This window comes from Corella eumyota, chromosome 6 (genome assembly GCF_963082875.1).
Source record: "Corella eumyota chromosome 6, kaCorEumy4.1, whole genome shotgun sequence".
Lineage (NCBI taxonomy): Eukaryota > Metazoa > Chordata > Ascidiacea > Phlebobranchia > Corellidae > Corella > Corella eumyota.
Window position 1 is genome coordinate 5,514,728 of NC_137495.1, and position 27,324 is coordinate 5,542,051.

Below are 27,324 nucleotides of genomic sequence, written 5' to 3' on the forward strand. Positions count from 1 at the left end.
CATTACACGCTGAAATTAGTGAAAAAGTTTAACACACTAGAGTAGTTTATTATCCTGTTATAAAGCATTATGTAAAATAAAAGTGCACACAGTCAGTTATTTATATTTCTTTTTTTAACACCTTATAAAATTCTTGGTATTTATAAAGATTGTTTAAGGTCTAATCCTTAACTAAACTAATCACACAAAAACTTTGTTAGTCAGCATGCACAACTTTGTGATGACGCAAACTAGAACTTCTTTTAAAAGTTTTGCCACAAATCTCGCATGAGTGAGGTTTTAGGTTGCTGTGAACGGATCGATGTGAATTTAAAGTTGACTTTTGAGCAAAGACATTACCACAAGTATCACATTTAAATCTCTTTTCGCCAGTGTGTAGCAAGTAATGTCGCTTTAAAGTAGGTTTTTGAGAAAACGATTTTCCACAAGTTTCGCATTTAAACTTTTTTTCACCAGTGTGAAGCAAGTAGTGTCGCGCCAAAGAATGGTTTTGGGTAAACGATTTTTTACAGACATCACATTTGAAAGCTTTTATGTTACTGTGGATAAGTTTGTGTGTTTTCAAACTTTGACCTTGTGCAAAAGCTTTTTCACAAATATCACATTTGTAAGGTTTTTCCCCGGTATGATGTTGAAAATGCATTGTTAAATTATTTTTGTTTTTAAACATTTTTTTACAAATTTTGCAATCGTACAGTCTAATGTCGGTATGGACAGGATAGTGTCTTTTTAAACTTTCATTTTCTTTAAATCGTTTTTCACATATTTCACATTTAAAAGGTTTAGCATCCAAATGTACTTTACCGTGAACTCTTAATTCTTGTTTCCTTTTAAATTTTTTCTCGCAGATATTACAACAAAATGCTTTTTCATTAGTGTGAACAATTTGGTGTAAGAATAAATGGGTAGACGTCGCATACTTTTTTTCGCAGATATTACATTTGTAAGCCTTTTCATCATCATGTAAATATTTAAAGTGACATTCCAGAGACCACTTTGATTTTAATGTCTTCTCACAAATTTCACATTTATATAAAGTTAAACGCCGTTGACTTTGTCCAACCATTTTATTCAGGTTTGTTATTGAGTATTTACCTATGGGAACTCTGTTATATCTTGAAAAGAAAATGTTGTGTATGTAATTCTTTCACAAATATCACAAACTAGTACAAAATTGTTTGTATTTCCACTAACCAAATCTCTTATAACTGACTGAGCAACAAAAACAAGTTAATTCCCACAACACATGTAAAAAAGAGGCTTAATCAGATAAACAGCTTAACCACATATACGTTGATTAACACGAGCTGTTTCCTATATGTTTGCAGGTACGGTGTAGATTTACAAACCGTTTTAAAATTTTTTCGTTGCTTGATTAGTTTCTACATCACGAAATTAAATTTTTACTTTTGTTGCAACCAACGTTTTATTAAAAGTAAACACATTGAGGTTCACAAAAATGAGCCGTTAATTATTTCAGTGTCTTGCTTTTGCTTGCCAGTACATGCATCTTAATTTTTCCTTTTTATTGGACCTAAAGTAGGCTTTAACAAAATTAACGCGACAGTTGGCAATTAATTTATCCCGGGAACTGAAAAGCGGTTTGTTATCCTCGCTCGGTTGATGGATGTTGATATAAATACTTTTTTTATTACCAAATGAATTTTATAAACAAATGAATGAATAAGAACCATGTTCAGTTAAAAACAAACTTTAACTAGATTTATTTGATAAATAAAATATGGTTCGAAATTGTTTGATTCTTTTTAATGAATATAATTTATTTAGTAGGTTTATTAATTAAATTATAAATTTAAATATGAACTTTTTTATATTTAAACCTAATTTTAACAAGCGAACACGCACTCATTGATATTGTAATATAAAAGTAAACTAAATTTAAAAGCAAAATACCGATCTTAATTTTTAGTAATCAAACAAGTATTAAAATATAATAATAACAAAACAATTGAAACAAAAATTTTACACATTTTTTACTTATATTTTAACATTTTACTTAAATTTTCAACCAATATTTTTTACTTTAATGGACAGCGAAAAGGACGATTTTTGACGGCGACCAGAACGCTATTAAATTATTCAAGCGTTAAACTCACACTGATTCATTATTTTATAAAAAAACAAAAATAATGATTAAACGATATTTAGCTAGAGTTAAATCTTCATTTTAAATAGCAACATACAAAATAATAATACCAACAACATATTTAAATTTCAGCAAATTTATTCTTTAAATTTTAATAATAAAATATATTAATTAGTAATTAGTGATAATTAAATGTCGTTAATAGGAGGTTTGCGATTCGTTGGGATAATAACAAACATACTAAAAATTTAGAACTTTTAGTTTTAAAGAACAAAAGTTATCGTCTTTCAAAATTCGTCAAATAAGAATAAAAACAACTAGATTTATTTGATAAATAAAATATGGTTCGAAATTGTTTGATTCTTTTTTATAAATATAATTTATTTAGTAGGTTTATTAATTAAATTATAAATTTAAATATGAACTTTTTTATATTTAAACCTAATTTTAACAAGCGAACACGCACTCATTGATATTGTAATATAAAAGTAAACTAAATTTAAAAGCAAAATACCAATCTTAATTTTTTAGTAATCAAACAAGTATTAAAATATAATAATAACAAAACAATTAAAACAAAAATTTTACACATTTTTTACTTATATTTTCAACCAATATTTTTTACTTTAATGGACAGCGAAAAGGACGATTTTTGACGGCGACCAGAACGCTATTAAATTATTCAAGCGTTAAACTCACACTGATTCATTATTTTATAAAAAAAACAAAAATAATGATTAAACGATATTTAGCTAGAGTTAAATCTTCATTTTAAATAACAACATACAAAATAATAATACCAACAACATATTAAAATTTCAGCAAATTTAATCTTTAAATTTTAATAATAAAATATATTAATTAGTAATTAGTGATAATTAAATGTCGTTAATAGGAGGTTTGCGATTCGTTGGGATAATAACAAACATACTAAAAATTTAGAACTTTTAGTTTTAAAGAACAAAAGTTATCGTCTTTCAAAATTCGTCAAATAAGAATAAAAACAATAATAACTAGATTTATTTGATAAATAAAATATGGTTCGAAATCGTTTGATTCTTTTTTATAAATATAATTTATTTAGTAGGTTTATTAATTAAATTATAAATTTAAATATGAACTTTTTTATATTTAAACCTAATTTTAACAAGCGAACACGCACTCATTGATATTGTAATATAAAAGTAAACTAAATTTAAAAGCAAAATACAGATCTTAATTTTTAGTAATCAAACAAGTATTGAAATATAATAATAACAAAACAATTAAAACAAAAATTTTACACATTTTTTACTTATATTTTAACATTTTACTTAAATTTTCAACCATTATTTTTTACTTTAATGGACAGCGATAAGGACGATTTTTGACGGCGACCAGAACGCTATTAAATTATTCACGCGTTAAACTCACACTGATTCATTATTTTATAAAAAAACAAAAATAATGATTAAACGATATTTAGCTAGAGTTAAATCTTCATTTTAAATAGCAACATACAAAATAATAATACCAGCAACATATTAAAATTTCAGAAATTTTAATCTTTTAATTTTAATAATAAAATATATTAATTAGTAATTAGTGATAATTAAAAGTTGTAAATAGGAGGTTTGCGATTCGTTGGGATAATAACAAACATACTAAAAATTTAGAACTTTTAGTTTTAAAGAACAAAAGTTATTCGATTTCAAAATTCGGATTAGTAAGAATAAAAATAAAAATAATAATAAATATACGGACAATAACAATATGTTTCGAAATCTAAGATTTCGAACCATAATAATAAATATAATGACAATAACAATATGTTTCGAAATCTAAGATTTCGAACCATAATAAATATAATGACAATAACAATATGTTTCGAAATCGAAGATTTCGAACCATAATAAATTAAAAACTAGATTTATTTGATAAATAAAATATGGTTCGAAATTGTTTGATTCTTTTTTATAAATATAATTTATTTAGTACGTTTATTAATTAAATTATAAATTTAAATATGAACTTTTTTATATTTAAACCTAATTTTAACAAGCAAACACGCACTTATTGATATTGTAATATAAAAGTAAACTAAATTTAAAAGCAAAATACCAATCTTAATTTTTTAGTAATCAAACAAGTATTAAAATATAATAATAACAAAACAATTAAAACAAAAATTTTACACATTTTTTACTTATATTTTAACATTTTACTTAAATTTTCAACCAATATTTTTTACTTTAATGGACAGCGAAAAGGACGATTTTTGACGGCGACCAGAACACTATTAAATTATTCAAGCGTTAAACTCACACTGATTCAATATTTTATAAAAAAAAACAAAAATAGTGATTAAACGATATTTAGCTAGAGTTAAATCTTTATTTTAAATAGCAACATACAAAATAATAATACCAACCACATATTAAAATTTCAGCAAATTTAATCCTTAAATTTTAATAATAAAATATATTAATTAGTAATTAGTGATAATTAAATGTCGTTAATAGGAGGTTTGCGATTCGTTGGGATAATAACAAACATACTAAAAATTTAGAACTTTTAGTTTTAAAGAACAAAAGTTATCGTCTTTCAAAATTCGTCAAATAAGAATAAAAACAACAATAATAATAATAAATATAATGACAATAACAATATGTTTCGAAATCTAAGATTTCGAACCATAATAAGCAATATAGGTCTTGATTCTAACATCACTAATACACGCTAGGATTAGTGAAAAGGTTTAACACACTAGAGTAGTTTATTATCCTATTATAAAGCATTATGCAAAATAAAAGTGCACACAGTCAGTTATTTATATTTCTTTTTTTTAACACCTTATAAAATTCTTGGTGTTTATAAAGATTGTTTAAGGTCCAATCCTTAACTAAACTAATCACACTAAATTTTTTTTTATCGGCAACATGCACAAACTTGTGATGACGCAAACTAGAAATTCTTTTAAAAGTTTTGCCACAAATCTCGCATGAGTGAGGTTTTAGGTTACTGTGAACAGATCGGTGTGAATTTAAAGTTGAATTTTGAGCAAAGGCTTTGCCACAAGTATCACATTTAAATCTCTTTTCGCCAGTGTGTAGCAAGTAATGTCGCTTTAAAGTAGGTTTTTGAGAAAACGATTTCCCACAAGTTTCGCATTTAAACTTTTTTTCACCAGTGTGAAGCAAGTAGTGTCGCGCCAAAGAATGGTTTTGGGTAAACGATTTTTTACAGACATCACATTTGAAAGCTTTTATGTTACTGTGGATAAGTTTGTGTGTTTTCAAACCTTGACCTTGTGCAAAAGCTTTGTCACAAATATCACATTTGTAAGGTTTTTCCCCGGTATGAAGCTGAAAATGCTTTTTTAAGTTATATTTGCTTTTAAACATTTTTCTACAAATTTTGCAATCGTACAGTATGTCGCTATGGACAAGATAGTGTCTTTTTAAATGTCTATTTCCTTTAAATCCTTTTTTACATATTTCACATTCAAAAGGTTTAGCATCCAAATGTACTATACCGTGAGCTTTTAAATCTCGTTTTCTTTTAAATTTTTTCTTGCAGATATTACAACTAAATGCTTTTTCATTAGTGTGAACAATTTGGTGTAAGAATAAATGGATAGACGTCGCATACTTTTTTTCGCAGATATTACATTTGTAAGCCTTTTCATCATCATGTAAATATTTAAAGTGACATTCCAGAGACCACTTTGATTTTAATGTCTTCTCACAAATTTCACATTTAAATGAAGTTAAACGCCGCTGACTTTGTCCAGCCATATTATAAAGGTTTATTATCTAATATTATATAAGGAAATTCCAACCATCCTAAAAAAAATATTTATGCGATTAACTTAACATGAGGTTGTTAAAAAAAGGTAACATCAAACAACAAGTTACAAAATAAATACTTAACATAAAAAATAAATCACATTCTTTTAACTTTTTTTTGGTGTACCTTTTAATTCTATTTTTAAATTTTTTATAATCCTTAAATTTTGCGTACGCATAAAACTAGCATTATACTTTTAACAGATTTCTTCTATGTCAATTATGGTTGTAAAACCGCACCAGTTCAGCAAACTGTTTGTTAAACAAAACTAATTAGATGTCGCTTCATACGGACTTGTGGATAATCAGTCAAGCAAATAATTGTTTAAACGGGCAAATTAACGACTTAACCCAATTAAAGACATGTCTAGTCGTTTGAATTACTTTGAAATATGTTTTCTTACGTTTTTTATGTTTATTTGCTATTTTCTTATTGGGTAAACCAAAGTATTTACCCCCTAACGGTAATCAATTAGCCGGCTTTTTGTTAAATGGCAACCTTCTTATAACATTCTAACAATCGAGTCTGCTATTTTTGTAAAAAAGGCCTTATTATAACTTATGGTTTATTATTGCGGAAAGATTCACTTACAACCGTTCACAAACTCGTAACACGAATATTCTTTACAAAGGGGACGCGGAATTTGAGGGAATGAAAAATGAAAGAACGGAAATTGAAGGAACGGAAAATGAAGGAACCGGAAAATGAAGGAACGGAAAATGAAGGAACCGGAAAATGAAGGAACGGAAAATGAAGAAACCGGAAAATGAAGGAACGGAAAATGAGGAAACCGGAAAATGAAGGAACGGAAATTGAAGGAAAGTGAAAAAAGGAGAGGCGGAATCTTAAAAAAATAAAACTCGGAAATTCCGTTGACTGTTTATTTGTATTTAAGTCAATATTATTTTAGAAATAAACAGGCATTTTATAGAAGAGAGTTAGGGTATGCTGGGGTAATAAAAACTAACTCATTGTCGCTTATCAGTTCTCGAATAAATGACAGTAATCCTTAATAAACAGTCAACGGTATTTCCGCGTTTTAGTATTTAGGATTCCGCCCTCTTCTTTTTTGCTTTCCTTCATTTTCCGGTTCCTTCATTTTCCGTTTCCTTCATTTTTCGTTTCTTCATTTTCCGGTTCCTTCATTTTCCGTTCTTTCATTTTCCGGTTCCTTCATTTTCCGTTCCTTTATTTTCCGGTTCCTTCATTTTCCGGCCGTTCATTTTCCGTTCTTTCAATTTCAATTCCCTCATTTTCAGTCGACCCTTTACAAATAACCAATACATCACGTGATTAAGAACACGTGATAGAGATAATTGGTAACAGATTGGCAGTAGGTGTAAACACGTGACTAGAAATTGATAGCAACTTTAACGTAAACAACAAGATGGCGAATTCGTTAGAATATATAAAATTACTTAAACTTTTCAAAAAAACTGATAAGGGCAAAAAATGATTTAATTGTTATATTGTTAAGTCGCTATTATTATTACTTCAGATGAGGAATGTTCAAGTTGTTTTCCTTGTCAAACAGTCTGCTATACGTTTACGTTTTTACTTCGATATCTTGCAATTGTTTGGTAAAAAAGTCTATAGCATTTTGTGCTATTTTTAAAGTAACCCAAATGTCAAGAATAGTGGAAAATAAAGAAAACGAAATGAATAAAAGGAATTTAAAAAGACCGAAAGGTTCGACTGTATTTTAGAAAGTTCAAATAATTACGTATTTATTCTGTTGGTTGTTTTAGATAATTAGGTATTTATTCTGTTGGTTAAGTATTTACTCTGTTGCTTGTCGTTTAATAATACTGCCTTTTTTACAACCTACAAGAGCTTTAGTAATATTAAATTCAAACAGCGTTTGTTCTATTTAAAAACAAAGACTTGCAGCACACACGTAGGTTAACACCAGCTATTCAGTTGCAACCAATTCGCTTGAAAAGTACAAACGACTCTGTGATAGTGAATAACAGCCAAGTATTTTGTGAGTTAATTAAAATAAAGTGTTTCTTTTTAGGTTGTATTATAGAATTCCCATAGAAAAATATCACAGCCTTATAAAATGGTTCGCAAAAGTAAATTGAGGTCAACTTTATTTAAATGTGAAATTTGTGGGAAGACATTAGCCACAAAGCAGTCTCTAAAATCTCACAAATATCTACATGATGATGAAAAGCCTTACAAATGTAATATCTGTGAAAAAGGTTATCTGACATCTCAACATTTAATCAGACACCAACTTGTTCACACCGATAAAAAAAAATTATGTTGTAATATCTGCGAGGAAAAATTTAAAAGTAATTGTGAATTAAAAGCTCATAAAGAAGAACATTTGGATGCTAAACCCTTTGAATGTGAAATTTGTGAAAAAAGATTTAAACAAAATTACCATTTGAAAAGACACTATCTTGTCCATACCGAAAATAGAGCATACGACTGTAAAATTTGTAAAAAAAAGTTTAAAACGGTTTCAGATGTTACAAGCCACATGAGAACACATGCGAACGTTAAGCCTTTCGAATGTGAAGTGTGTGAAAAAAAATTTGGCCACATCAATCACTTAAAAAGACATCGTCTTAACCATTTAGAAAATGTTAACAAATTTGAATGCGAAATTTGTAAAAAAATGTTTAAACACAAAAATATTTTGAGAAGTCATTTTTCAACTCATACCGGGAAGAAACCCTTTAAATGCGATATTTGTGACAGAGCTTTTGCACGACAAGGACATTTGACAGCACACAAATTTGTTCACAGAAACCTAAAACCTTTTAAATGTGATGTCTGCGGAAAATCATTTTCCATGAATTATAACTTAACGCGACATTACTTGAAACACACAGGTGAAAAAAGGTTTAAATGTGACATTTGTGGTAAAGTCTTTGCTGAAAGAACAGCTTTAAATTCCCACCAGTCTGTTCACAGCAACATAAAACCTTACTTTTGCGAGATTTGTGACATATCTTATAAAACGATGTCTGGCTTGCAGTATCACAATGTGCGGCATGCTGGCAATAAAAAGTTTAAGTGTGATATTTGCGAGAAATCGTATATGTATAACTGTTTTTTTAAAGCACATTTAAAAACTCACATGCGTTAGCATAGTGGGATCGAAACACCTATAAGCGCATAGAATAAGACCTGTATGTAGTTATTCAATAGTGAAGACTTTTCGTGTTAGTGTTTTTGCAGTATGTGTCGATAACTATTAATTGTAATATACTATAATTGTGAAACTTTTTGCAACCAACGTTTATTAGAAGCATACTAGAAGCAACGTATTAGAAGCAAGCGCATTGAGGTGCACAAAAATGGACGGTTAATTATTTCCGTGTCTTGGTTTTGTTTGCCAGTACATGCATCTTAATTTTTCCTTTTTATTGGACGCAAGGTAGGCTTCGGCAAAATAAACGCGGCAGTTGGCGATTAATTTATCCCGGGAGCTGGAAAGCGGTTTGTTGTCATCGCTCGGTTGATCTTGCTGATTTCTAATATGTTCTAGCTCTAACTTTTTGTGACTTTCCCAATGATCTAATACATCCTTCCTATCAGAAAAATAACACTTTGTATTTAAGTTTTAGTCTTGATATCTTAGTTAAAATGTTGTAGTCGTTTTTAATTATGTATATAAACTTACGACACGCATTCTTTTAATCTTGTTATCCTTGTTAACGTATTAAAGGAAACCAAAACTAACTTTTACCTTGCAATTAATTTAGATTCGCTTAAATTTCCATTCGCTTTTTTATTCCCCTTTTTTATAGCAGGAAGAATGGTTTGGTTTTCTAAAAATAAGCATTTTTAAAAAATTAATATGCATTTATTAGATATTGTGCAATTTTATAAACCTTTAATTTTCGGGCCTATCGTATAAGAAGTGGTCCATTTTAACTTTTTAATTACTGTAATTATCATTAATACTAAAGCATTTGTAGAATAACTATACAAGAAATGTGCTGGAATTAATATGATCACTTACCTGAAGACATTTTTGTTTCGTGTGGTTTCCTGCACCAAAGCGTTTGCAAAAAATTATTTTTTATTTCTATTTAACTATTTTATATATGTTAATTCACAAGAAAGGTTTTTTGTTTTGCAATAATGTCATCATAAACAATAAATAAAATAAGGACTTAACAGATTTAAAAAAACAAAAAAGTCCGGATTTTTGAGATTTTACTCTGTTGCGGTTTCTGTATAAATAAATTTGTTTTGCGTTCCTATTATATCATTTCGGTATAGTTATTAATCTTTAAATTTTAAAAAATAGAACAACATTTGTAAAGTTTATGGATTCATAAGGTTCATACACTTTAACTTTATAACTTACCAATATCAGCAAGAAAAATCAAAACTTTATTTTCTCTAGGTGGTTTTAGTGATTGGTTTAGTTGACAGTACTTTACTAAAAAACGCATTGTATTTAAAGGAAAATTTAAAAATCTCGTTTTTTTGTCTACCGCGAGCCAAAAGTGAAATGCAAGACGTAGTATTTTACTAGTGTTGGCTGATTTTGCTGATCTTGCTTTGTAAGAATAATATTAAGTTCATGTTTTTGAAGGCTTTGTTAGGTTAGTTCTATATATTTATTTTTAGGTATGAATAAACCTTTGTTTAATTATATTGATTGTATTAATTTACATTTAATTTTTTTTGTAAATACAATAATTATTTGTTGTTTAGATAAAATTAAAAATTTATTGATATTAACTAATTATTGAACAATCCTTTGATTTCTTATATAGAAGAGTTGCATCCCAGTTTTGGAGGTTCCACCTTAATTCCTAACTTCTCAGCAAGTATCATGTATCTTTTTTTAAAGTCTTCTGATTTGACATAGAATCCCTGAAAATTAACTTTACTGTAAAATTGCATCTTACGATATTTCAAAAAAGAGTGAATAGCCTATAACTGTTACTTAAAATATTATATTTGTAAACGTATTTGGGTGAGTAACTTATAATGCATAATTATTAGGTTTGCCCTGCATTTGTTGAATTTGTGATCAAAATAGTTATAGTTTAAATTGTTGAATATTATATTTTTCTAAATGTAAACAAACTAAAACCATGCCTACCCCAAGACAACGTACGCCACCGTTAAGTTGAAAGGCAGTTCTAGTGTGCAGCATTCTCTTATTATTAATCACCATGAGGTCTCCAGTTTGCAAACGGTAGTTATACTACAAAACATCATTGTTAACAAAATTTAAGACACAGTGTTTATATAAATAACACGAGCTGCATTTGTAGAACCCTCTTTATAATTTTACCTGAGTTTCTGGTCTGCGAATAATGCGGTACAAGGCCTTTTGCGCTTTGAAATATCTTGATACATCTTCTTCCCTTACTTGCAGTACACCGGCTGAGGTTTGATGCCAACTTGTGCCAACGATCTTTTTACAATTTAAATTTATAAAAATTTTCGAATTAAAATATTAATTTTCGAATTAAAATATTAAAAAATTTAATTTATACGACATTGTGTTTACCTTTCCATGGTAATCCAAACGAATGTGAAACTTTTCACTTTCGTAATGTAAATCATTTCGATGCTCGATAACTCGATAGGTCCCTGGAACTTCCAGTAAAGTTTTAAAATCTTCTGGTGATTCCTTTCTCAAAGTTTCTGCCGCGAGAAAGATATCAGTTATTCCAGATACGCCTCCCTCTACGCACTTATCAAACCTTTAAAATAAAAAATAAACAAAATTAAAAGGCTATTGTGGCCTTTTAATTTCACTCCATAAAGTTAAGGCACTTGGATATATTTTAAAAAATAACCTTTTAGCATGTAGAAACAAAATCCCTGGTGGTGATTCGTACATTTGTTGATCTTGGTGGAAAAATAATCCCACATTTTGGTACCCTATATTTTCCGCCTTGGATCCCATATCAACAACCTCAAAATACTTAAAACAAAATTTACAATTTTGGTTTTACTTGTTGTGTGTAGACATTAAAGTTAAACAATTTGTCAAACTATCATGCTTTGTGTAGTTAAAAACTATTGGTAAATTGTTAATTTTTTTTACCTTTCCGTACGCCGTGATATCTATCGCTCCGACTTTTTTGGCCAACTAAGATGTAAAGTATGATTGTTAGTTTATATATTAAATGTATTTGACTGTTATAACAGGTTGTAACCTTTTGAGAAATCTTCTCTTCATCAGGTACATTTTTTAACAAGCAAAAACCGTACTCGACCACAAGGCTTAACCATCTAAAAATTTAAATGAATTATGTGCTGATCATTTATAGTTAATTTTAAACACAGAGAATGTTACAGAATCTAGATGTTTTAAGTATAATAAATTACTTAAAAAAGCCGTCGTCCGTGCTAAAAACTTCTGTAAAATCTAGACTCGGAATCTCCTTCTTTCCTCCTTTCTCTTTCTCCCTTCCAAATTTGTTGATGACATCTCGTCTTTCTATGTTTTTTTTAATGCACACGTCACAATAACAATGTTCTCTAAGCCAATCAGATGGATAAGTAGTTTCATGGCCGAGAATCTTTACCACAAGTTCGTGCCCTTGACAAACAAAAATTACTGACTTGCTTAAATTACGTATGACTTGATCTATTACCACTTTTTTTTTGAATGTAGAAATTTTTATCTTGGTATCATTTGAAACGCGGAGGGGCAAATCAAATATATAACACATACCTTTTTCATTTTTTTTCACATCCGTACTGGACAGTAGTATAGTGTCAGGGAATTCGGCAATATCTGGAGGAACGTAAGTTCCTGATAGCCGTGGATTGCATTCATTGCAACGACAGTAAAACTTCAGCCATTCTGCGTGAAATCTATAAGGTTAAAAGAATACCCTAGTTTAACCACAAAACTTTATAAACGAATGCTTTGTAAATAAAGGAAATAGCTTTTACATTTTACACGCATCTTAAATATTTGATTTAGATCTACACACCTGCTAGTGTGGCCACCCAACCACGTTACTTTGCAAGTTTCTTTATCTTCAGACAATTCCGCTTTTTCAATTTGACACGAAGCCATCAGCCTAAACGTTATACTATAATAAGATTACTAAAAATAAGGTTAGTAAGTACCCTGTAATGTACTGTAACATTCAACTGTACATGTCCTAAAATTGCGTATTTATTTGCACCAGCGGTTAGACTGCAACGTTATCAATTTATTTTCAAACTAGTTGCGCATAACAAACTTGAAAGCAAATAAATGGTAACTTTAAACGTTACATTTTAAAAACAAACAGCAAGCAAGCACCTTACTCTTTTTCTACATCTAACTACAAGTTTAAAAAATGTGTAGATGGTAGACGCTTACCTTGCTATTCGGGAACTGTCTCTGCTTTTGTTCTGCTGATAATAATAGCCTTAAGATCAAATACAGGCTAGTTAATTATTTAAAAATGTAGTTTGTCAATGTGCATATCAAGAAGTTGTGCAAACAGTTATTCAATTTAACGATTATCAACTTAGTTTACCATCGTAAGATAGCTCAACCTGGCCCCATTCGACTGATAAGTTTGTGCAACATATTAACTTTTTCAATTAAACAAATATTCCTTTTGTCATTATTGTATAACATGGCTTGGGTACGTTCCCAAAAATAAACAAAAATTAAGTAAGGGTATTTTAAAAACTTGCTAACAACAATTCCATACAGTTTGCAATTTTGTACATTTTAATAATAACAAATAAAACTTTTTTCTTAAAATTTTAGATCAAAATACTAAAAATTTCTAACTAACATGTAAAACAAAAAAATAAAAAACTTAAAACTACCCTTAAAAAAAGTTTTTATATACGATTTTAAACATTTTGTTCGGGTTTTAAAATTTTATAGGAATCACATTTTTTAATTAAATGTTACTGTGGGTAAACAAAAAATTGATTTGCATAAAATACTGCATTATGTATTAGGGAAAAAATGTGTTTTAGTGGGTATGAAATTTTAATGGTAAGCAATAAGCAATAAAAATAATGTGCAAAGCAGCAAGTACTCGTAAGGCAAGGAAAAAACATATAAACTAAAAGTTCACATTAAAATAAAAAATAACATTAGTAACAAAGTATATAGGTAAAAACTGCCTGTACATTAAAATATAAATATTTTATAAATACAAAGTACAAAATGTAAAATATAAAGCAAAATATGAAAAGATAATATTACAGATAGTGACTAAAAATAATACTTTAGTTTATATTTTAAAGGGATGTTATAAGTAACATTAAATTAGCATAAAAAAATTTATTAAATTTTACCAAGACTTTAAAATTTTATTTTTTCTTTGTTTTTCTAATTTTAGGAGCGGGAAGTTGCCTTGATTTGATTTCTTTGCAGCGTGGTATATGCCTTTCAGCAGCCTGGGGTGCAAACCTCCTCTCACAGTACTTACACTGGACGTAGTTTGGGTTAAGAGAAGGTGGAGGTGGGGGTAAGTCTTTTAAATTTCCACCGCCAGCAACGAAATCTGAAGTCTTCTTGGCGTACTTAATCGTCTTGATGAAATCTTCGTGTTGTTGCCTCCAGGTATTTTTCTGGTTAACAAAATTTAAATAAGGTGTAAATATGTGTTGACATTAAACATAGAATTTTCATATGGGTAGCAGCATAATCTGGTTTACATTAACTATAATTTTATCATATTAAAGCAGCTCAATATTATTTTTACAGTACATTAATTTAATACTAGGCAAATTTAAAACCTAAATTGCATAACAAATTGTAAAAGTAAAAGAATAACAGCATACCGTTGCTGCAGCATATTTTTTGCTCATGATATTATCTGGTACTGTTGTAAAATGTTCATTCTCGGTGCCCTTTTTTCTGGCCTCGGCCATGTTGAAGGCCTTTCTCTTTTTGTGTGCTGTTTTTTTACAAACTTTTAAATGACTTTGCAGTCGATCCTTTTTAAAATTGCGGCCACAACTGTTGCATGGCACGAGCACGATGTTTTCATATTCTGGAATCTGAAAAGTTTATTTAAAAATTTTTTAAATTGAAAAAGAATGTCTTGGTTAAAAATAGTGGTTTCTTTCTGTATATATATATAAAAGCTTTTATTAAGCCTAAAACAAACACTATTGTTATAACTTACACTGAGGGTATCATGGGAGAGAACTTGACCTTCCGCTGCATGTGTGGTAACTGTTTCTTTGGTCTGTGCCTGACCTCTCCAATTTTCATTGTAACGCTCTGTGTTTTTACTTTGCCGATGAGTATGATTGTTGCCGGGTTTATTTAAATTTGTATGAACTTTATTGTGATGTCCAGCAGAAGGTGTATTTTTGTTTGAGCTGCGAGATCCTGCGGTGCTTCTCCCATCCCTGCGCACCAATACTGGCTTGTTAAATCCTGCCAGAACAGAGTTCGAGTCAGCTTTCAAGTTTTGAGCTTTGTTGCTCATTTTCTCTTTGACTTTGTTGTTTATTTGAAATGCATGCATTTGTTCAGATAAGCCATGTTGTTTGCTATATGTCTTGTCAAAAAAAGCAAAAGGTTTCGCTTCTAGTGGAATTTCATCTTGTTTTGGAGTGTCTTCGTATGAAATGTTTTCGTTAAAGTTTGAAGAAGCTATTTTTCTCCTCAGTTTATCAAATGGCTTACTTTTTGCCTTGTTTTGGGTTGTAGTTGTTTTCGATTCAAACGAATTTGATTCTTGAAAACTTGGTCTGGGCGGAGTATCACCATAAGGGTCAACATCTGATATGCTAACATTAGAAAGCAAATTTGGTTTTGCTTCATTAGCATGTCGATGCTTTTCTAGTCGTTTTTGACGCTCCATATTTTGCTCAATCTGCCATTTTTGAAAATCTGTTAATTTGGTAGAATGTTGCAAAAGATCTGCATCTTCGTCTTCAACATTTTGAGAAAGCTTGCGATTGTTTAGCATCTTGAGTTTGTTTCTTTTTTCTTGGATCTTTTTGTGACTTAAAGCTCTAAGCTTTGCTAAATTTGGCGGAGGAGATTCATTACCATTTTCCTTTTCATTTTCTTTACTTTCTTGAAAATGAATCGGAGGTTTATTATTTTTCACCAAATTGTTTTTACTTGGATGTCGATTTTTCATTGATTCTTGGTGAATGTTTGTTTGGTGAAGAGGAATGTTTGAATTCTTTTTCTGTAGCTTCGTTTTTCTTCGATATTCAACCTTATGCTCGTCATGGAAAGTGTTTGAGTGCTCAATCGGGGGTAGTTTTCGGCGATCAGAATTTCCAGACCAAGTGGATTCTCTGTAATTCGAATTTGTCTGCCTACTACGGTCAGAACTTGACCTTTGAAAATAACCTCTGACCTGTTTACTGCTGTTTTCGGCAACATGTCGCATTGAATTTTCTTGTGCCTTGTAACCTAGCTCAGCTATCTTTTTCTCCTTCTCAGCTAAAAGCTTTCGCTGGTATTGTTTTTGCATTTGAAGCAAAGGGGAATTGTTGGAATTTATTTTGTATTCTGCTTGTCTGCGAGAACCCATGTTATTATTTATTATTTTTTCAGGGTGACTTAAATCTGTTGTGGTAAAATATTCATATCGCGATGTTTGGTTTACGCCAAGAGCCATAAGATTTACCAATATTTTTTTTGAATTTAAACAATTTTAGACATTGCCTGTTTTATAAAACATTACCTTATTATTAATTTTTTAATAAAAGTATGTATTCTATATACCTACAAACTTAATAAATTTTTTTAATATCTAAATTATATAAACATGGAATTACACATCCCAACACGTATAAAACAAATCTACAAAATGAGAGAATAATAAATGAACCGTCCACTTAAATTATTAATTTGCTTCATTGCCGTTGTAAAAAAATGCCTCACCTTTTTGAATTCGTCATGCTGGCAACTAGGGTGTAAAAAAATTTAAAAATATACCATCCCCAAATAGTTGCAACTAACCGTGTCACGCGGTGAAAACAACATGACGTAATTTGTCTTATTGTTAACGGTTGTATGAATTAAACAAACAAAAGCCACACGTTGTTTGAAAATGTATAGAAATCGAGTCTTGTTGCTAAGTTACCAACATAAAAATTTCCCAAGGTGGCAGTAAAAATTTTTCGGCAATTTTTTTATTTACAATTTTTTGTTACAATGCAAAATTAAAATAAATTGTGCAATAAGAAAAGCAGCAGTGCAATGCCTATTAAATATCATTAACTAAAGTAGTTTACTGACAATATTTCACAGTGTTATAATCAGTTAATTTTGTTAAAATGGCAATTGAAAAACACCAACGTTGAACACCGTTACTAACAAAACAAATACATTGGAAACTAAGTAAATATATTGAGACAAATATCGTTTACGTATTTATTAACAGTAATACATTAAACGGGAAAACTAAACTACGTTTTAAGGAATTACAAATCGACACAGAAAAATTCTTTGATCAATTGAGCAGCGCCGATCATAAACTGCTGATCTAAAATTAGTATTAACAATAATTGCAAAAATTCACTAACTTATTTAAAAACTGCCCAAAGACAATCACCCATACAATAAACCCACTGACTTATTTTAATGTAGGTCAAAAATAACACCATTATATTTTCGTAAATCAGTGGTATATCTAGTATAGTAGTTGGACAAGAGAGTTAACCTAAACTTACCGATTGTATACTGAATCGATTCGTAATTGCGCGCAGTCATCTCCTTCATCAAATATATTACCACTAGACCATTTAATAAAACCAGCACGCCTTCCATCTGTGTATGTCCATATTCCTTGAAAATCCTGAATTTAAACACATGTATTACCTTAACACTTGCTACTTGCATGGCCATAGATATAAATTGTTTTATTTTAACATATATAAACGCTGATATGAATTTCTGTGAAATATCGTACTAAGTTTAAAAAATAATTTAGAATTAAAACAAACTTTGTAAATCCCAGTCCAAATTTCTTTCGTTTTTAGCCCATAGTTCCATAAGAAGGCGAGAGTGTCATTCCAAGTAGTTAAGTTATCTGCAAACGCAAGATGACCGTTTCGCTGTCGACAAAATGTTTCTGCTTGCCAGAAATTCAGTTTTATATTTAACAAACGATAGCAAAATTTTCTGTAAATAAATTAAGTTAAATAGTATAAATAAAAAAATGTAATGTCTTTAAAATGTTATGAACAAAAACTGAATTTTTTCTGTAAATAAATTAAGTTAAATAGTATAAATAAATAAATGTAATATTTTTAAAATGTTATAAACAAAAACTGAATTACCCAGATGTAAAATCATGTCCTTTAAGGCAGGCAGAATAATTTGCCCAAGATTTGATTTTATCTATTTCGATTGCAAGAAACTCGGTTTTCTTAAGCATCAGTTCGACCCAACCATCTTGTCTGACGTCATTTGATATCATATATCCAGAGCTATTGGTGTGCATCAGTTGCACTTTACCAAACATTAATTTTTGTAGGTTGTTAAGGTCTGTCTTTCCCTGGTTCACTTCGAAATATACCAGTACACATCCGGCGACTGCCAGGCTGCCTATTAGAATGGCCAATACTGCGATGCATGTAGCAGGCGAGTTGTTAGACTTGAGAGGTTCCCTGTGAAAATTGGGCGAAAACTGTGATTCAGGTGTATTCGGCGCAGTAAAATGTACTCGTTTCACTGATTCTTCTAGGCTTACACTTTCGCATTTTGACTTCCTGGTGTCTTGACTATGAACCGGCTGCAAAGCAGGGTAGAACTCACAAGTTTTCGAATCTTTGTAAGGACTCATGTTCAGTAAATCTTTATCGCAGTAACTCGAATGCAAACTGGAATGAAGATTGGACATTGCCTAAGTTGTAATTTAATGAATTCTTGCCGTGGGGTGCTATAATACAGGCTTTTAAAGTTGCAGTTTAATGCGCATTTGGGAATATTTTATCTACGTCTGCTTGCTAACGAGTTGTATGTAAAAGGAATTAGGTAGTTTAATTGTATTGTCGGAATTTAAATTGGGAAACGCTAATCGATGTTAACGTGGTTCGACTTTGAATTAAGTTTACAATTAAGTTCCTTTTAACGTGTTGATGAATTTGTTTTTGTTTAAATAAATCGACGAAACGCGAAATCGTGCGTTTTAATTTGTGTTTTTCAAACCAATTCATCTTTTATTTTTTATATTTTATCTACGAACTTTATATTTTCGTATTAGGTCGTCTTGCGCTATAACTTGTCACTAAAACCACCCGGGGGAAACACCAATAGGAATATCGGCGGGAAATAACGCCAATAAATTTTTAAAATAAAATGTTTCCTTAATTTTTTAAACAAACAGTTTAAACGAAAAATATTTCACCATAGTTTCAACAAATGTCAACGCAGAACCGGGCAAGTAGACAAATTTTACCGGGCAACTATTTACTTGGACAGGTAATAAATAACGTAAGGCAGGTTTTACTCCTTACGGTTATGAGCATGGATTTACACCAAAATCAGAATTTACAAACTCAAGTAGCAAACAATAATCTAATAGAGCATAAAAATATGTTGGAAATTAAAAATGGTGTGACTATCGTCAATCAAAAAATTGAAACAGTCGCCAGAGAATGTATGATCAATAACAATGTATTAACCAAGCTGGAAAGTAAGCTTGCTTCTTTACAAAAAATTGCCGCATCACATTCTGACAAACTTATTAACATAAGCAGAGAAAAAAACGAATTAAAAGAATTTTTAGAAAATAAAAATCAAGAACAGACTACTTCTATAGAGGGAATAAAGAAAAAAACAAAAGATTTAGAAAGAAAGGTAGTGGAATTAGAGAGAAGGACATCAGGAGCACAATTTTTAGGAGGCAATATTTCCGAAGTACCTCCCGGTGAAGAAAATTTGAAACAACTTGTTGAAGATGTCGAACGACAATTATCTTTTTATAGTATAAACATTGCGGAAATGGAGTTAAGATTTAAAGCTTTGGAACATACGAGTAACAATGGCGCAATGATCTGGAAAATTGAAAATTATCAAAGAAAAAAACAAGAAGCCATTAGTGGTCGTGCTTTGTCTTTTTATTCCAAGCCTTTTTACACAAGTCAATACGGGTACAAAATGTGTTCCAGGATTTATCTTAACGGCGACGGAATGGGTAAAGGCACTCACATATCTTTATTCTTTGTTGTTATGAAGGGTGAATATGACGCACTATTACCATGGCCATTTAGACAAAAAGTAACCCTTATGCTCATGGACCAGGGTTCAGAACGTCGCCATCTTTCGGACACTTTTCATCCCGATCCTTCGTCCTCTTCTTTTAAGAAACCGGTATCGGACATGAACATTGCTTCTGGATGTCCTCTTTTCGTGGCTCACAACGTTGCAGAAGGTGGCAGTTATGTGGAAAACGATTCTATTTACATTAAAATTAAAGTCGAGATTACCAACTTGGAAAATATTTAAAAAAAACTTTTAAGTAGAAATTTTAAATAACGTAGCATTTTTAAAACTCTTATTATTTTTTTAATTGTATATATACATAGAAAATTGTCAGTATGCTTTGTAACGTTTTTGCCTGATATTCTTTTGTATAGTAAGCCGTATTTATATTTATAGTATTTTATTGCGTAAGATTTACAAACAACCGTCCACAAACACTAATACTAGTATAATACAACACAATTAAACAGTTAAAGCAAGAAGTCACGTGATACAGACACGTGATAATGGTTAGGCGTAAAGACGAGACTCTAGGTGTAAACATGTAACAAAGAATAGATAAGACTTAGAGTAAACAAGAAAATGGCGTATTTGTTACAGCTTAAAATATGAACCCTCAAAATCCATGATCCTTTTTAAATACTTTATTAACGTATAGTTGTTATTTATCAGTCAACCCAACCAAATGTGACTTTGTTTTTGTAAACTTAAACCTACACCATAAATATATTAATCACATGACAGTGTTTAAAAATTTGTTATTGCAATGGGCTTGCCTGGGCATGACCGCATTAAATACGCAACGGTAATCAATTTATTTCTATTTGCTGATACTCATGTGACGTTAAGAGAAAAAGCATATGATACTAAGTATATTTTTGTGACGTTCGAATGGATAGGAATGAGTAACTGGTATTAGCCTAGTGAACCATTAACAACTTCCCGATTACGTACACTAGCTAGTTTCTTATTACTTATTTAATTATTATAAACCACGTTGAAATATGGTGTAACATGGTCCAATGTTGCAAGATTTTACATCAACATATCAAAATAACTCGGTAGTTTTTTAGATAATATCCTGTTAAAAAAATCGCATCAGATTTTTCATAAATTTTATGTTCAAAATTAAAAAAACAAAAAGTTAAGGTTCATTGTTGTTAAGTTTAATGTGAAGTATACGTTTAATAATGCATAGCACCAACAACAGTTTACATAATTAATCACTACATTATAACATTTCCTTTAAAACTCGAAAAACCTCCTTCCTTTAAATTTACTGTAACTCTAAACTATGAAGAAAAGAAAGGTGGCAACAGGCTTATGTAGGATAGTCTCTTTTGATCTTGTTTAGAATCGGACATGTCGCCATTATGGTACTAAATATTGCGCTATTAAAAATAGGTCGCGGAAGCGAAACGCAACGTCACTGCAGCCAAACAAAGACTGTTCTAGACTCGCTTTGTACACATCAGCCAATAAGAGATCGCAATAATCACGTGACTCGTCATGTGATCGTTGGGTATATAAGTTGTCGCACAACGACTCCGCCATACTTTCGTGTTTTATAAAATTGTAAGATATTATTAGCGTACTTTTTACTTGCTGAAGAATTTTATTGTGCCGTTGTTGAATTGATAGATATATTTAACAAATCGTAAGTTATTACAGTTTTATCCATAGCCTATTTTGTTTAATAAATGTAAGTTAAAAGTGCTTGATGATAGTTGGTGATAGAATAATCAGAAGCTGACTAAAAAAATTGCGTGATTTTGTTTCCGTGTATAGGCTGATAGGTGTACATTTACAACCTGCTATTGCGGGACTAGCAGACTGTTTTTTGAGCTTTTTACAGTAATTTGCCTGTTTGTTAGTCTACCAAACTTTTTTTAGAAAATAGGTAAATTGTTAGCTTGTGTTTAGTTTTCTAACTAATTTTTTTATTTTAGAAAATGCAGATCTTCGTGAAAACTTTGACCGGCAAAACCATTACTCTTGAAGTTGAATCTTCAGACTCTATTGAGAATGTCAAAGCCAAGATTCAAGACAAAGAAGGTTTGTTTGTTTGTCAGTCTGTCAGTTCGTTTATTTTCAGATTTTGCTTAACATACTGACATATATAAATTTAAAAATCGGGCTGCCCAAAGAAAGATGGTGTTCCCCAAACATGTTAAAGTAAATATGTGTTTTGGTTTTTAACCATCTAAGATTATAAACAAGGTCTTTCACTTATTTTTTACTGTTGATACTATTTAAGTGTCAAACTATTATGTATAAAATAATTTTGCGTCCTTGTACAAAGGTGCAAAGAAAGTTTAAATCAAAAACCTATTTTTGTGTAATGATGTAATTTTTGGGTCATTTAAAACTTTTATGTAGTTTTTAAATATTATTATTTTATAAACAGGAATCCCACCAGACCAACAACGTCTTATCTTCGCTGGCAAACAGCTCGAAGATGGCCGAACCTTGAGCGACTACAACATCCAGAAAGAGTCAACTCTTCATCTTGTGTTGCGACTTCGAGGAGGAATGCAGATCTTTGTGAAAACTTTGACTGGCAAAACCATCACTCTTGAAGTTGAATCCTCCGACTCCATCGAGAATGTCAAAGCAAAGATCCAAGACAAAGAAGGTTTGTGTAGTTTTTAAACTTGAGACTTTTTTTCCCTACAATTGTTTCTTTTTTTTAATAAATCCAGATTTTAAAAGTTTCAACATATATAAATAAATTTTTTTATTTTTTAACAGGAATTCCACCAGACCAACAACGTCTTATCTTTGCTGGCAAACAGCTCGAAGATGGCCGAACATTAAGTGACTACAACATCCAGAAAGAGTCCACTCTTCATCTTGTGTTGCGACTTCGAGGAGGAATGCAGATCTTTGTGAAAACTTTGACTGGCAAAACAATCACGCTTGAAGTCGAGTCTTCTGACTCAATTGAGAATGTTAAAGCAAAGATTCAAGACAAAGAAGGTTTGTTTGTTTTTTTATTTAAACTTAACTGACATTGTTTTCTTTTTTACAATATAGCAACCAATTTTAAAATTATTAAACTTTCATGTTTTTTTTACCAGGAATCCCACCAGATCAACAACGTCTTATCTTTGCTGGCAAACAGCTCGAAGATGGCCGAACCTTGAGCGACTACAACATCCAGAAAGAGTCAACTCTTCATCTTGTGTTGCGACTTCGAGGAGGAATGCAGATCTTTGTGAAAACTTTGACTGGCAAAACCATCACTCTTGAAGTTGAATCCTCCGACTCCATCGAGAATGTCAAAGCAAAGATCCAAGACAAAGAAGGTTTGTGTAGTTTTTAAACTTGAGACTTTTTCTCCCTACAATTGTTTCTTTTTTTTAATAAATCCAGATTTTAAAGTTTCAACATATATAAATAAATTTTTTTATTTTTTAACAGGAATTCCACCAGACCAACAACGTCTTATCTTTGCTGGCAAACAGCTCGAAGATGGCCGAACATTAAGTGACTACAACATCCAGAAAGAGTCCACTCTTCATCTTGTGTTACGACTTCGAGGAGGAATGCAGATCTTTGTGAAAACTTTGACTGGCAAAACAATCACCCTTGAAGTCGAGTCTTCCGACTCAATTGAGAATGTTAAAGCAAAGATTCAAGACAAAGAAGGTTTGTTTGTTTTTTTATTTAAACTTAACTGACATTGTTTTCTTTTTTACAATATAGCAACCAATTTTAAAATTATTAAACTTTTATGTTTTTTTTACCAGGAATCCCACCAGATCAACAACGTCTTATCTTTGCTGGCAAACAGCTTGAAGATGGTCGTACTTTGAGCGACTACAACATTCAGAAAGAGTCGACTCTTCATCTTGTGTTGCGACTTCGAGGAGGAATGCAGATCTTTGTGAAAACTTTGACCGGCAAAACTATCACTCTTGAAGTTGAATCTTCCGACTCCATCGAGAATGTCAAAGCAAAAATTCAAGACAAAGAAGGTTTGTGTAGTTTTTAAATTCAACTTTTTTTTCTTACAGTTGTGTCTTTTTTTAAATAAATCAAGATTTTAAACTTACAAAATGATAATTTTTGTATTTTTTACAGGAATCCCACCAGATCAACAACGTCTTATCTTTGCCGGCAAACAGCTTGAAGATGGTCGAACATTGAGCGACTACAACATCCAGAAAGAGTCCACTCTTCATCTTGTGTTGCGACTTCGAGGAGGAATGCAGATCTTCGTGAAAACTTTGACTGGCAAAACCATCACTCTTGAAGTTGAATCTTCCGACTCAATTGAGAATGTTAAAGCAAAGATCCAAGACAAAGAAGGTTTGTGTAGTTTTTAAACTTTCTTTTTATTCACTTCAATTGTGTCTTTTTTTTAATAAATCAAGATTTTAAAGTTTCAATATATATATAAATAAATTTTTTTTATTTTTAACAGGAATTCCACCAGACCAACAACGTCTTATCTTTGCTGGCAAACAGCTTGAAGATGGTCGTACTTTGAGCGACTACAACATTCAGAAAGAGTCAACTCTTCATCTTGTGTTGCGACTTCGGGGAGGAATGCAAATCTTTGTGAAAACTTTGACCGGCAAAACCATCACTCTCGAAGTTGAATCTTCCGACTCCATCGAGAATGTCAAAGCAAAAATTCAAGACAAAGAAGGTTTGTTTATATTTTTCTACCTAAATTAAACTTGTTTTTCTCGACAATTGTTTTTTTAAACTTAAAATATAAATTTTTTTTTAACTAGGAATCCCACCAGACCAACAACGTCTTATCTTTGCTGGCAAACAGCTTGAAGATGGTCGAACATTGAGCGACTACAACATCCAGAAAGAGTCCACTCTTCATCTTGTGTTGCGTCTTCGTGGTGGTTTTTAAATTTATAAATATATTTATATTAGCAACTGACTTTATTTCGTAATAACTAATAACTGCTAAAAACATTTAAGTTCTGGCGAAAATGATTTTTCGTAATTTATATTTTTAATTATTTTCCTGCCTATTTACTTGGTGTTCTTCTAAATTTTTTCTTGAAAATAAAACATTGTTCTTGTTAATATTTATCTAAGTGTATAGTAGAGCTACTAGATAATCTGTTACTGGTTTGTTGATTAGCTATTTCGGATGTTTTGGAAATTCATTTGCTGTTTTTGTAGTACTACTTGGTTAACTTTAAAATTGCAGTAATATAAACAGACAAATTGAATCTTGGGTAGTTTTGCTGGCAAATCGGGTAAGTTGATTAAAGTTACCATTTATAATTCCTTAGATAAAACTTTTGATATACTTACTGTTGGAAGATTGCCAGACCAAACCCGAGTTAGATGTTCAGTTTTCTTTTAAAAATATGTCTAAGGTAAAAAAATGCCAAAAAGTATGTGTATTGTTTGTGTTATTTTTTTTCCTTTGGCCTTTTTCAATCCAGTTCCTCATCTGCGAATGGCTACTAAATTTTAACCTAAAATTTAGTAAACTGTTGTTTCAAAATCTTTTCAATTTTAACAAATGTTTTAGTGATGTGAGTATAGCATTGGTAACAAAAAGTTTTAGTGATGTGAGTATAACATTGGTAACATTTTTTAAAAATTAATTAATTTTGTTCCCGCCATGCATGGTAGAGTTGCGCGCTAGCCTGATTGTGATTGGTTCGCAGCAAGTAAAGTCGGATGACACAAACTTTCCGAAAATGTAGAAGTTATACATGTACAAAAAAAAAATTAAACGGGATAAGGTAATGTACTATATGAGAAGTAGGGTAATACCAAGGGATAGTTACGAATAATAAAAGCCTATTTTACGTTGGTTTAATAAAGAAGTGACTTTTTTGCCAGTTCGGCATGTTTTTGTTTCTGCAGGCCTACAAATTCACCTGCTGAAATTTAGAGCCCGGAGTTGTACATAAATGATGTTAGAAATCACGTGGAAATCACAGCAGTTTATAAAGTTTTGACTATTTTTAAAGGTAAAGTTTGATAACAATCAATTTAAAATGTTACGCAGGCGGATAACTAAAAAAGGTAGTTGTATATTTGCCAATGGTGTCGCCATTGCTCTAAAATTCGCACGCCATTTAATTTTAGGTTTCTAAAGCTACAAAGCACGCTAGAAATTAAGTTCGGCGCTTTTTTCTTTAAAAACGTTTTTGAGTTAGAACAAGCAATATCTGCATTAGTAATTTTATACCAGTAGTTGGTTTTACATTTTTTAGTTTAATACATCTCAATATTTCTTAGTTTTAGTAAAGACAAGTTATTTAACGGTTATCAACCTAATAACAATCTGAGCAATAGACAGATAGAAAAATCTGTCAATATTCGCAGTTTAGAATATTATTAAATGTGATATGAAAGCAATGCAATATAAGTTTTATTTAGGAAAAATACTTATAAAATTTTTTTAGTCTGGTATAAACAGATATGTAAAGTGATTGGTTTTATTTTTTGTAGAATAAGTGTAAAATAGCATAAAAAAGTTTTATTAAAAAATAAACACGATATATTTTCAAACATTATTTTCACCTTTAAAGTTTTTTTGGAATGGATTTATTTTGAATGATGGTGGAAAAAGATCTTTTGCGATTAGGAATTTTATTATTTCTATCTTTTAACATTGCACAAGGTAAGACAGACTTCTACTTTAGTACACTATTTTAGTAAATTTATTTAAAATTTAGTATATTTGTATACTATATATCTGTATGTACAACAATTTAAGACATAACTGTATGTTGTTTTATTTGTCAGTTTGTTTTGTATAAAAATCTGCTGATGATAGGTTTAGTATTTTTATTAAACTTTATTATTTGTTTTTTAGGAATAACTTGTGTACCAGGATCTTATTTTTATGACAACACGACTGGTTGTGTCCAATGTAATATAGGATATTAGTAAGTTATTATAATTTCATTTATTGTTTTTATAAAATGTTTATGTGTAATAAATATTAATTTTATTTTAAAAAGATTGTCAGTAATCATCTTATTTACCTAACAAGATTACAGAAAAAACTATATGATTTATCGAAAAATAATTATATACATATAGATATTAAAAAATTACTTTTAAACCAAATTCATGTATCCAATAATAAAAAAAAAATTGGTTTTATTTCAACATCAGTTGTGAAATTCCAAAACATTATTTGCCAATTTAAAATCTTTTTCCTGCTTAACAGCAACAATAAATATTTTATGGCTTAATATAAGAATTATTAGGTTGTCAGATTAGTGTTGGGTCATAAATTTTATTACTA

General features: G+C 30.3%; 7 protein-coding genes and 1 pseudogene across 10 annotated transcripts in view; 4 read left to right on the forward strand and 4 right to left on the reverse strand.

Annotated features, from left to right (window-relative positions):
• Positions 1 to 196: 196 nt before the first annotated feature.
• LOC145755710 (uncharacterized) lies at positions 197 to 5,883 on the reverse strand. The gene is made up of 2 exons (XM_082571959.1): positions 5,036 to 5,883; positions 197 to 1,115 (listed from the first exon to the last, which is right to left on the reverse strand). Exons 1-2 carry the CDS (start codon positions 5,881 to 5,883, stop codon positions 197 to 199), a joined length of 1,767 nt encoding a protein of 588 aa, XP_082428085.1.
• Positions 5,884 to 7,997: 2,114 nt separating this feature from the next.
• On the forward strand, positions 7,998 to 9,035 carry LOC145755711 (uncharacterized). Its single transcript, XM_082571960.1, has 2 exons — positions 7,998 to 8,539; positions 8,588 to 9,035. The coding sequence occupies exons 1-2, from the start codon at positions 7,998 to 8,000 to the stop codon at positions 9,033 to 9,035; spliced, it is 990 nt and encodes a 329-aa protein (XP_082428086.1).
• Positions 9,036 to 10,672: 1,637 nt separating this feature from the next.
• On the reverse strand, positions 10,673 to 12,953 carry LOC145755712 (uncharacterized). Its single transcript, XM_082571961.1, has 10 exons — positions 12,868 to 12,953; positions 12,603 to 12,745; positions 12,254 to 12,467; positions 12,082 to 12,157; positions 11,970 to 12,014; positions 11,719 to 11,846; positions 11,427 to 11,622; positions 11,208 to 11,330; positions 11,013 to 11,117; positions 10,673 to 10,780 (listed from the first exon to the last, which is right to left on the reverse strand). The coding sequence occupies exons 1-10, from the start codon at positions 12,951 to 12,953 to the stop codon at positions 10,673 to 10,675; spliced, it is 1,224 nt and encodes a 407-aa protein (XP_082428087.1).
• A 660-nt stretch (positions 12,954 to 13,613) lies between these two features.
• LOC145754925 (uncharacterized) lies at positions 13,614 to 16,709 on the reverse strand. Its single transcript, XM_082571095.1, has 3 exons — positions 15,022 to 16,709; positions 14,675 to 14,893; positions 13,614 to 14,461 (listed from the first exon to the last, which is right to left on the reverse strand). The coding sequence occupies exons 1-3, from the start codon at positions 16,480 to 16,482 to the stop codon at positions 14,201 to 14,203; spliced, it is 1,941 nt and encodes a 646-aa protein (XP_082427221.1). The 5' UTR covers positions 16,483 to 16,709; the 3' UTR covers positions 13,614 to 14,200.
• Positions 16,710 to 17,282: 573 nt separating this feature from the next.
• Positions 17,283 to 18,711, reverse strand: LOC145755713 (uncharacterized). Its single transcript, XM_082571962.1, has 4 exons — positions 18,149 to 18,711; positions 17,813 to 17,990; positions 17,540 to 17,664; positions 17,283 to 17,352 (listed from the first exon to the last, which is right to left on the reverse strand). The coding sequence occupies exons 1-4, from the start codon at positions 18,709 to 18,711 to the stop codon at positions 17,283 to 17,285; spliced, it is 936 nt and encodes a 311-aa protein (XP_082428088.1).
• Positions 18,712 to 19,235: 524 nt separating this feature from the next.
• LOC145755063 (TNF receptor-associated factor 3 pseudogene) lies at positions 19,236 to 20,782 on the forward strand (annotated as a pseudogene).
• Positions 20,783 to 21,581: 799 nt separating this feature from the next.
• LOC145756095 (polyubiquitin-F) lies at positions 21,582 to 25,132 on the forward strand. 4 transcript variants are annotated; one of them, XM_082572335.1, is made up of 10 exons: positions 21,583 to 21,732; positions 22,025 to 22,130; positions 22,483 to 22,710; positions 22,827 to 23,054; positions 23,156 to 23,383; positions 23,499 to 23,726; positions 23,828 to 24,055; positions 24,162 to 24,389; positions 24,505 to 24,732; positions 24,821 to 25,132. In XM_082572335.1, exons 2-10 carry the CDS (start codon positions 22,028 to 22,030, stop codon positions 24,949 to 24,951), a joined length of 1,830 nt encoding a protein of 609 aa, XP_082428461.1. In that variant the 5' UTR covers positions 21,583 to 21,732; positions 22,025 to 22,027; the 3' UTR covers positions 24,952 to 25,132. The 4 variants fall into 4 exon arrangements, with proteins under 4 accessions (XP_082428465.1, XP_082428461.1, XP_082428464.1 ...); XM_082572339.1 differs by lacking the exon at positions 23,499 to 23,726 and having other exon boundaries at positions 21,582 to 21,732; XM_082572338.1 differs by lacking the exon at positions 24,505 to 24,732 and having other exon boundaries at positions 21,584 to 21,732.
• A 1,439-nt stretch (positions 25,133 to 26,571) lies between these two features.
• The window catches only part of LOC145755530 (uncharacterized), a 51,515-nt gene continuing 50,762 nt past the window's right edge, over positions 26,572 to 27,324 (forward strand). The window contains exons 1-2 of the mRNA XM_082571769.1: positions 26,572 to 26,691; positions 26,887 to 26,959. Coding sequence (XP_082427895.1) covers positions 26,625 to 26,691; positions 26,887 to 26,959 — 140 coding nt within the window. The 5' untranslated portion in view covers positions 26,572 to 26,624. The remainder of the gene's footprint in view (positions 26,692 to 26,886; positions 26,960 to 27,324) is intronic.